The 10,903-nt window shown below is 36.8% G+C and overlaps 1 protein-coding gene across 3 annotated transcripts in view; it reads right to left on the bottom strand.

Annotated features, from left to right (window-relative positions):
- The window catches only part of DYNC2H1 (dynein, cytoplasmic 2, heavy chain 1), a 250,498-nt gene that overhangs the window by 18,777 nt on the left and 220,818 nt on the right, over positions 1–10,903 (bottom strand). For all 3 annotated transcript variants that reach the window (XM_004689056.2, XM_004689057.2, XM_012729844.1), the window contains one exon: positions 227–336. In XM_004689056.2, coding sequence (XP_004689113.1) covers positions 227–336 — 110 coding nt within the window. The remainder of the gene's footprint in view (positions 1–226; positions 337–10,903) is intronic.

Genomic DNA, 10,903 nt, shown 5'->3' with positions numbered 1-10,903 from the left:
TTAAAAAAAAACACCCAAAGGTGAATCAACATTCACCTTTTTCTAGTTCTAATGAAGTAGACATAAAAATTAACACTTTTTAATCTTAGTAGAAGTATTAGGAAATAATACAACTTTGGATTCAACTAGAAATTCATTTCTAGATGATCAAGGGAAGGTTATCAGAAGTGAATAGAGCCATGTGTATTTACCCGCACAGACTAAGTAAGCATTTCATTTTACTTACCTGGCGGTTTCCTGGCGGAGAGCATTGAGAAACGTGTCTGGGTGGAAGAGTTCTGACAGGTCAAGTGTATCAGAGAGGAGAGCCTGTTTTTCCGCTCTTTCTACCCAATTCTAGAGGGGAAACACACACACATTTTTCAAACTGTCAACTTGAAAAACAAATATATTAAATAATTATCAGACACAAGTTACTTGCAGTGAGAAACGTATGCGGTACTGCAAGCTATCAAATGGTGTCTAGATAAAAGGTAACCACTTCACACATCTAAATTAATTCTGTTATGGCCAGAGCACATAGTTTAAAATGCTTTTATTCAGTAATACAGACTAGCTTGATCTCTCCATGATTTTCTTGATAAAAGTATCTGTGTGTTTGAAAAGAATGAGTAATGTTATTGGATGTATTTATATTCCTATAAATATCAATTAAGCTAGTGAGAAATGCTGTGTAAATTGTCTAATTCTTACTGATTTTCTGACTACTTTTTCTGCCAACTATTGAAAGAGGTGTTGAAATCTCCAACCGAAATTGTGGATTTATCTATTTCTTCTGAGTTATATCAGTTTTTGCTTCTTGTATTACAAAACTCTTTAGATGTGTAAACACTTAGCATTGTTATATTCTTTAGCTGTGTTGCATTTTTATCTTAATGAAACAACTTTAGGAGAAAGAAGTAACTGTGGGCACAGAAGAGGGGCTTTGGCTTATATGACTATAAAGAAACTCTGTTGTCTAGTTTTCCTCATTTCCACCAGCTCCAGAAACAGGTTGAAGCTACGACTCAAAGAAATATCACTGCCAGCTAGTTCTCATGTATGTAGATATGAAAACATTTACATTCTCTTTCCCAAACCTTGCTTTATCGTATTTTAACTTCTATTCTCATTCCTCAAGAAAATGCTAACTGTCTTATAGCATGTAAAGGACATAGTTTAGCAATAGATTTGGACCCACAGGAATAGAAATCTTTATCTTAGGTTATCTTTTTTACAATTTTAATTTGAATAATTTCTCTAGACACTAATTTTTTAACAGACTGTGATATTGATAAATAGTAGAGTGAAAAAAATACAAAACATGAATGTTCCATTTCATTCTAATGGAGCACTCTATGATCATAGGAAGCACTCATCTTTGTAATTTCTATAAGCTTAATAACCTAACTTTTCTACATAAAGCTAATATTTTATTCCTGATTTAACCCTTAGCATAGTGAAAATACTATGTCTCCAAAGGGTGGAAAAAATATTTCTGAATGGTTTTCCAACTATAAATGATCTACTACTTGTTATGTATTATTTATAGAATTACCTCTGGTATCTTAAATGACTGAGGTTTGTTATCTTAGTATTTATCAAGCAGTTGAAAGCAATATAAAAACACACACAAAAAAATTCCTAGTACTCTGGGTCCCATCTTATTGGTTATTTTTCTGAACTGTCAAAAATATCTGGAAAAATGATTCATCAAAAATGTCAACACTGCATTTCCCACCACGGAAATTTTGAATTAATAAGAAGAGAGGAGGGGGGAAAAAATCCTTACACAGATGAATGAGATAGTCAAGAGAAACAAAACTGTCAACTTAGGTGCTTATGAAATTTTAAACATGTTACATATTTCTCATCATGTAAAATAGCTTTGCTACAATACACCTTTTAAGAAGAACAAAATCTGGCTATGTGGCTTGATAATGAATGCAGATTGAGGGACAAATTAACTTCTAATGATAATTTGGTAAGAACAAGATAGCGAGTATAAATTAGAGTCAACTGTTTTAATACTATGACCCAGTCTTAATTGGTTAATGATCCCTAACATTGGATAGTTGGCTAGAAAAAAAAAAGTTCAAGTCGTATAAAGGATCTGAGAGAAACTAGCTCTAGAGCTATCGTGAATAATTTTTGCTATCTTGTTTAACTTTATTTAATAGACAAGGTCTGACCTGACTGGAAATAGTACTTACCTTATCTTACTTTCCAAATACTCTACCTCTACCCTTAATACCCATTAGAATACTGGAGGGTCGGCACTTTCTGGTGGCTCAATGGGTTAGGATGCATCATTGCAAGCTGGCTGCAGCCGCTTCAGTGCAAGTTTCAGTGCCCGGGGGTAATCCACATGGCATGGCAGACCTCACCTGTCTCGCCACTTGCTGCTCCCCTTAGCAAAGTACTTTGTTTGCCTGTTCTGCTCCCCACTCTGTCTCTGGTAAAGCCTCTCACCACCCCTTCATCTCTGGCCTGTACCCGGGTCTGTATAAATAAATATTTAAAAATATATATATTAGCGTCAACTAAAGCATAAAGTATTGTTTTTAAAGGTTTATTTTATGTATGTATGTATGTATGTATGTATGTGTGTGTGTGTGTGTGTATGCATGCATGCATGCATGCATGCATACAGAACTGGGGTATAGACCAGAGGTGCAGGAGCGGTGAGAGGCTTCACCAGAAACAGAGTAGGGAGCAAAACAGGCTGACTAATGAAGCACACTGCTGAGAGGAGCAGCGAGCAGGTCAGGAGAGGTCTGCCATGCCATGTGGATCAACCTTCGGGGCGGGGATGGAACTCATGCAGAAGTGGCTTTAGCTTCTTAGTGCTGTGCTTTAACCTGCTGCACCACCAGGGAGGGCCCACATAAAATATTTTTTAGTGAAAAATCACAATCTGATACTACTGGGGTCAATGTTTGGCATAAGGAAGTGCTGTTTTACAATATAATCAGGTAATTTTCTTTAACAAACTTGTACAGAAAATTTGGTTATCTCCATTTTTCATTTACTATTTGGCCTGACTTTTCCCAAGACAGGAATGAGTTAAGTGGCATCAGCTAAAATCACTCAGACTCCATGGAAGACCTGACAACTGTGAGAACAGGATTATGAGAAATGGTATGTAGGAGAGGACCTACTATTTAGCTTGGCAAGCCAGAGGTTCCTCTTAAGGACAATCCTCCCACGTATGTACAGGGACCTATTTTCTCTTGCCTTTCCAAGAATTTTACCACTAAAATGATTTCTTATGCCTTTGTTTTTTCTATAATTATTGCTAGAGTACAATGAAATATTCCTCATATTACAAACCAAACTAGCACAAAAGAAGATACAACAGCTGTGTGTCTGGCCCATCACCAGGCATCCTATTTATCTGTGCTGCTTCATAACAGAACTCCTTGAAAAAAGTTGCCTAATCTTATTGAACTGCACGGTTGACAATTTTGACCTTTTAAGACACTTTCTCTTCTTGGTGTCTTGATCTTCACAGGATCTAGTCATTTTTTCTTCTTGACTACTGCTTCTTGGTTTCACTTATTGCTTCCTCCTCCTTTCCTGGCTTCTCAAAACTTAAGTATGCCAGGGTCACTCCCTCCTATGGTTTCACAGACTAGCTCTATATATCAACAACTTCTAATTTTATATTCCTTGTCATTCCTCTGACATTTCTACCATATTCTCTAAAAGATATCTAAATATATGTTCAAATCATAACTCTTATAAATCATCTCCCTCCCTTCCAATTATCCTTTAACTCAGTGAAAAAGTCAACCCTTTCCTCAGACTAAAACTTTAAATCACTTTTCACATTTTTCTCTCATGTCTCAAATTCACAGATCTAATATAAAAATCTTACTGCCTCTTCACTTCAATCAACATCTAGAACCCTATTGCAAAATGTTATTATAACCTCACCTTGAATACTGCAATAACCCCCTTCTTTTAAAAAGATCTATTTATTTATGCACTCAAGAACTGGGGTTCACACCAGAAGTGCACAGGGGTGAAAGGATTCACCAGAGACAGATTGGGGAGCATCACAGGCAGATCTACACTGCTGAGGGGAGCAGCGGGTGAAACAGGAGAGGTCTGCTGCGCCATGTGGGTCAGCTCCCTGGCTGGGGACCAAAGTTCTGCTGCAGTGGTGGGGACAGCTTCACAGTGATGCACTTGAACTCCTTGCACCACCAGAGAGACCCTGCAATAGCTTCTAACTGTAATTATCTGCCTACATTCTTCATTCCTATAGTCTGTTCTTTACCTACCAAAAGAATAATCTTTTCTCATCTGACAACCATCCACCAATTTCCTATGTACTAAGACTAAATTTAGAGTCTTCAACCAAAACCTACATGGACATGTATGTAAAATGTATCCATAAACATATAAAAGGTTGCTTTAAAGAAAACAACCCTTTCACTGAGAGACTATTCATTGAGAAACAATATTTTAAAGATTCATTTATTTATGCCTACAAGAGCTGGGGTGCAGGCGAGAGCTGTGCAGGGGATCTGTGAGAGGATTCACCAGAGATAGAGCGGGAACAGAACAGCTGGACTGACTGAAATACAATGCTGAGAGGAGCAGCGGGCAAGACAGGAAAGAGCTACTGAGCTAATGGGTTACCTCCCTGGCTGGGGACTGATCACCTGCTGCAGTGGCTGCCAGCAGCTTGTTGGTGCTAAGTCTTAACCCCTTGCACCACCAGGGTGCCCAAAAACCAATTTCTATGGAGGTTTTGAGTCCGTGGAAGTTACAAATAAAAAAAGCTTAATAAATACCATCGACATAGATTGTCAGTCATTTTTAGGACATGAAATATACGGACTTTTGAGATTTACTTGAGCGATGGATCTATGCTCAAGATTATTTCATTATTTCTTGTAAACAAATTACCGAGAAATATTTTACCAAACTACTTTTGATATATACAAGTAAGTTTATATTAGTGATTATATCACAACAGTATATGGTAAGATAACTAGTAAATGTATATAATTCAAAGTGCTTTCTTAAATTGTGCATGTAAATTAAAAATCAAGTTAATCATTGCTTTTTTCTGCTTGTGAAGGTCCAATAGGTAAGCACAAAGTGAATCTGACAGAATGGAAAACCAGCAAGTAAATGTAATATAATTATTACTGACAGCAGAACAAACATGGTAAAGGCTATGATTGATTTAGGAATCAAAAGTACACAGTGTTTGTTCAAAACCTCCCATAGTATTTTCAGAAATAACTTATTTCACAGGACAGGCTTATTGACTACGGCAGAAAACTGTCAACCTCTTTTATTGTTTCTCTTCAGCCAAAGATTAGAAGCTATATGACATAAACATGTTTCAATCACATTGTTATAAACTATGCTCAAATAAGCTGTAATAGAAGCATCTCAATAGTAACAATGGATTCATGAACCAAGAAAAGTTGTAAGAAACTATTCTTAAAATAAGGGTACTGACATAGCAGATGTTGGCTACTTCCAGTGAAAACAGTTCACTTACTGGACCCTACTGATTCTTTAGGAAACAAATTTTCCCTAAGAGTTCATATTCTCCTGCCTAAAGATCCTCTTATTATGCTACTCCAGCTACTACAGGAAGTTGTTGCAATTGGGATGCATGTGATAAAAGCTGACATGCAGATAAAAATTCACAAAGATTCTGTTATCTTGAAAGCCAATTATTTTGCTATATTGTCACATTTATAGAACCAAGCTTTATCTTCTGCAAGCAGCACAAACAGCCTGGCCTATAGGATTGCTTCCATAAAACTGCAGATCACATGAGCCATGAACTCAGTTTAGTATTCCACATGTAGAGAGAGTTGGCCATAGGCAAAATTTGTGTTGAGAAAATACTGTCTCATAAAAACATTTGACTCCTAAAATTCTGAAACTTATTGCATAATAACGGTATTTTACTGGATAGAATTTTATGTATGTGTACCTTAAACTCATTCTCTAATAATAATGACCCAGCTTAAAGTGTGGCTTTATATTAATGTTAAATTTTGAAATTTTGGCCAATACATATTTTTGTAATTCTAGGTTTTTCTCCCTTACAACAGGTAAAGATTTCTGTTGGCAGGATTTTCATGTTTCCTAACTGTTAGGTATTTCTGTACAGTGAATGAATGAATGAATATATATGTGTATACACACACACACACACATATATAAATTATCTACAAGGTAGCTCTTCTGAATATCTGACATTAAAAACAAGGGATCCACAGGTGTTAGAGCTACCACAGACTACTCTCTCAGTTTTCTTTATATATCTTTTTGTGAGTAATTTTATTAAGTACATACTATGTATAAAGCACTGTGCTAGGACTGTGGGAATTACTGAGTTAGAAAAATAGCTTTCTTTTCCAGAAATTCAAAGTATTGCACAGAACCTTCCAAAATGGAATAAGACACCTCAGAAAAAAAAAATTAACAATGTAATTTTAATAAGATTACTTTTACAGTTTGGATCTTATGAGAAAATGAAACAAGTTTCTAATGCTAGATTGTGAATAACAGTATAATGTCAGACAATCATGTTTACTATGGGGTAGATTTAGAGAGCAGCAAAAATCTCAGCATATCATTTAGGGAAGCCAAATCATGATGACTGGGATACACAAAAACAATTTATATAAGTTTGCTTGAATTAGTCATTTATTTATAATGATAAATATAAATGGTTATAAAATATTAAAATATTCTTATATTAAATATAAATCAGATATAAATATAAATTAACGTATTTATTAAAGAACCTGTTTGTATGAACCACTATTCTATGTACTTGGATATGGCAATAAACAAACAAAAATTGCTGCCCTTAAGAATTTTTGGTTTTAGTGGAGGATTACATAGAAAATAAATACATGACAACAATAGCTATTAATGTTATTAGATGGCGATAAATACTATGGAAAAAAAAAGGGGTCGGGAAACAAAGTAAAAAATATATCAAGGAAGGAGACAAAGATACGATTTGAAGTAGGAAGGTCTTCACTGAGCAAACTGACCTCTGACCTAGAGGAGGCAGAGAGCTGAAGTAGATGAGGGCACTTCCTTAGATGTTGGGGACAGCTTCCAGGGTAGAGGAAAGAGCAGTGTGAAATCAAGGCTCTAAGAGGGGCAGGAATTTTCACTGAATAGCAGGGACAGCGATACGGCTGTAAGAGTAAATGAGAGAACAGAAAATAGGTTGCTGTGAGGTTTTATTTATTTAGACAGGTCGTTGTATGATTTGATGACGTGGGTGTGAAGTCATAGGACTATTTCCAAGAGAGGAGCAATAGGACCTGACTTAACTAAGTTTAACAAGAACATTTAGACTGCTGTGTTGAGCACCAACCAAAAGGGGACAAGGGAGAAGCAGGACCTGTCAACAGCAGGTGTGAAAGGGAATGTGTCTCAGAGTCTATTTTGAATGCAGAGGCAAGGTATTTTCTGGTAGGACAGACAGAGTGAGAGGGAAGGAATTAGCAATGATCTCCACACTCTGGCCTGTGTCATAAGAAGGAGACAGTGATTGTGTGCAGCTCAAGTGTTGAGGTCAAGGACAGAGGTTCAGATATGACGTAGGTTAGCTTAGGAAGGATGTTTACTAAAAACACAAGTGGATGGTGATGGCACACAGGTGACTTGGTGATGGGAAACCCGCGGGTATTACAATTGAGATGGGAAAAAAAAATGTACAAAATGATGTAAAAATAAACTTTAAAAAAATCCACTAATTTCATCATTTCAGACAAAATCTGTATGTGGAGGGAGATGATAAAATGAATAGGCCCTAAATATAAGACCATCTGACTATATGGCATAATCATAAAAAAAAAAAAAAAAACACCCACAAGTGGAAATTCTAAGCATGCAGGAATATAGACTGGTGTAGAACTGGTTTGGGTGGAACACTGGGCTGGTGCTGTCAGCCTGATAGAGTTTAGATCAGCCATGTTCAGAGACAACCTGAGACCAGAGCTGGCAAGGCACAGAAGAACGAGAGCACTATGCTCTAGCAATACAAGGTTAGAGATGAGGAGGAGACAAGTCAGAAAGGAGACAGAAGTATCAGAAAAGTATAGGGACTTGGAAATCAACTTACAAAAGGTTTCCAGGGGGCTAACTTTATAAGTGCCCCTTACAAGATTAGGGATGATCAACCCCCTGGCTGTTAGGACAGGAAGGGTACTTCAGTTTGCTTTCTCTCCTTTACCACAGAACTTTTTTGTAAACTCCTCTTGAATTGTGCAGTTTTCCCTCATCTTTAAAAATGGAGGTATTAATATCCACCTCGTGTTATAAATGTGATAGATTCCAGTAAAGTATAGCTCTGCCTGACATTTACTATGTACTTAGTTCTTCTAAATGTTTATTTTCTCCTCCTCTCTTTTACTGTTTTTTTTTTTAAAGGTTGAATATATGTTAAAAATGGTGCACTGAAGAAAAAAAAAGTGATCTGAGTCTCACATTTAGGTACCTAGTACATCTCGTACCTTGGCTAGTGAGAAGAGATATTTTCATCAACTCCTAAAAAAAGCAGTAATGATATAGATCTAAAAATGCCAGTCTGACTCCAGTGAACAGTCAGGTTTAGCTCAGAAGAAGAGCTGGAGGCCGCCAAATTAATTTTCAGTAATATCAGTCTTGCTGAAGTGGACAGTAGAAGTAAAATGCCTTGTTAAAGCTAAAGAATATTCTATCTAGTTAAGCAGCAATGAGCATGTTAGCAGATAAACTAGAAAGTGGGCTAAATTGAACAGAAGACAGGCAGCAGCAAGAATAAAGGAGATGGTTCCTATACCAGGGAAGAAACTGCTTCAGCATTGTGAGGTGGAGGGGCTGGGAGGAAGCCACGTGGCGTCACACCTGCTAGTAGAGCAGTACTTTGGAAATCTAATACATAGTGGCTCACTCATGCTGAATTCGGACTCCATGAAGGCCAAGGCAGCAGGGGATCCTGATGCTGGATCTGCTCTTAAATAGCATTTTCTGATTGTTTTGTTGGTTCCTGGTTTCTGATTTTTGTTTTCCCCTTGGCCTGCAGAAAAGCCTCAGTAACACATCTTCCCAGTATATATTTTTAATTTTTGAGTTGATCATTTTAAACTAAAGCATGTGTTTCAGTATTTAAAATTTATGGTTTGGGTATTTGCCTTTGTTCCTCGATCTTCATTACTCAACTTCTGCGGACAGAGACAAGTGGTTCCAGCTCCTGTACTTGGACTTCTCCATTGGAGAGTGCTGCACTTAGTTTGCTGCTTTGACTGTTGTTGCTTAGTTGCCTGCCTTTTCTGATCACCTCTAAAGAGGGCATATGGCATGCTGCACGGTATTGAAATAACAGTAACTAGTTTCATTTTACACTTAGATTTTCCCTGGTTTCAAGGTGCCCAACATGTGACACAAAACAGAAGTTTTCATCACAAGAAGGAAGGGAGAAGTAGAGTAATGAAGACCGAGGGACAAAGGCAAATGCCCAAACCATAAATTTTAAATACTGAAACACAGGTTTTAGTTTAAAATGATCAACTCAAAAAATAAAAATATATACTGGGCAGATGTGTTACTGAGGCTCTTCTACAGGCCAAGGGGGAAACAAAAATCAGAAACCAAGAACCAACAAAAACAATCAGAAAATGCCATTTAAAAGAAGAAAAAATATACAACCAAAATAACTCAAGCCAGGAAAAAAATTCTAGAGTTGTAAAATGAAATAATCTATGAAGCTCATGCATTTGCTCATTTATTTAGCAGGCAGTATGCTAGATATTGGAAATACAGTGACATTTATAAAGGACCTTGCTGTAAAGGAGTACTCTTACTTAGGAGTAAGAGCACAGACTGCAGAGCAGATGCCAGGCTTCCTGCAAGACACTCTTTGCTGAGATTTCTTGGGTACGTAGGAGTTCTCTGGAGTCTTCACCTTATACCAGCAATAGAATAAGAACCCCTATATGAAGCAGAAAGGACCCCACTTGCAATGGTTCCCTTTTCCCTCAAGGTCAAATACAATTTCTCAATATAGTATCATGACTTGGCTCTTCAATTCTACGTGTAAACAGACACTCAATTCTTCTGGCTTTAGTTACTGAAAGCATAAGGTCTTGTCAGGGACACTCTTCCTCTCCTCCTAGTCAGGCTAACTTATTCACACAAAACTGTGTAATGAATAAGTTCTACATATGACACTTTCAGTGGCTTGTTCCATTTCCCTATGTGGGATGCCCGGATGTGCGACACTGGGCCTGAAGCTGCGTATGCACCTGGGTTCAATCTGCTATGCATGGACTTGGACTGTCAGACCATTGCACTTAATGGGAAAGCAAACAAAAGCATTTTCACAGATCCCTGCAAAGAATACTTCAAATTCTCCCTGCTCACTTATGTTCTCATTCTCGTCCCCATTATAACAAAGATATGACAGAACAAGTGAACCCTCGACATTAAAGGTTATTTACCTCCAGAGAGTGGACATTATTGTATATTTTTAACCAAAACTAAAATTGAAATAGGAAAAGAAAACAACAAAAGCAATCCCTACATGGTGGTAGAAATAATGTATATTCCCTAATTGGAAGAATAGATGATAAATTATAGCCGAGTCTGAAGTTATCTATTACAACGAAGACCAAATGCCTATAAAATGACACAATGGAAAAGTTTGTAGCTTTTTATGAGCAGTAGTTAATATACTGAATATGAATAATCCTGCCAGAAAAATACTAAATTAATGTGAAAATGTTTAAAATGATATTAATTAGTATCAACAATCTATTTATAGTTATGTACATGTAGTGCAATTAAATGGGCATACACATATAGTGTGTATACTGGCATTTGCACCAAGTAAAAAAATAGCTCCTGCCCTTTATAAAAATAATTAAACAATAATGGCAAA

This window comes from Condylura cristata, unplaced genomic scaffold (genome assembly GCF_000260355.1).
Source record: "Condylura cristata isolate star-nosed mole 26May11 unplaced genomic scaffold, ConCri1.0 scaffold00025, whole genome shotgun sequence".
Lineage (NCBI taxonomy): Eukaryota > Metazoa > Chordata > Mammalia > Eulipotyphla > Talpidae > Condylura > Condylura cristata.
The sequence above is the reverse complement of the archived record's forward strand: the minus strand, read 5'-3'. Positions and strand labels throughout refer to the sequence as shown.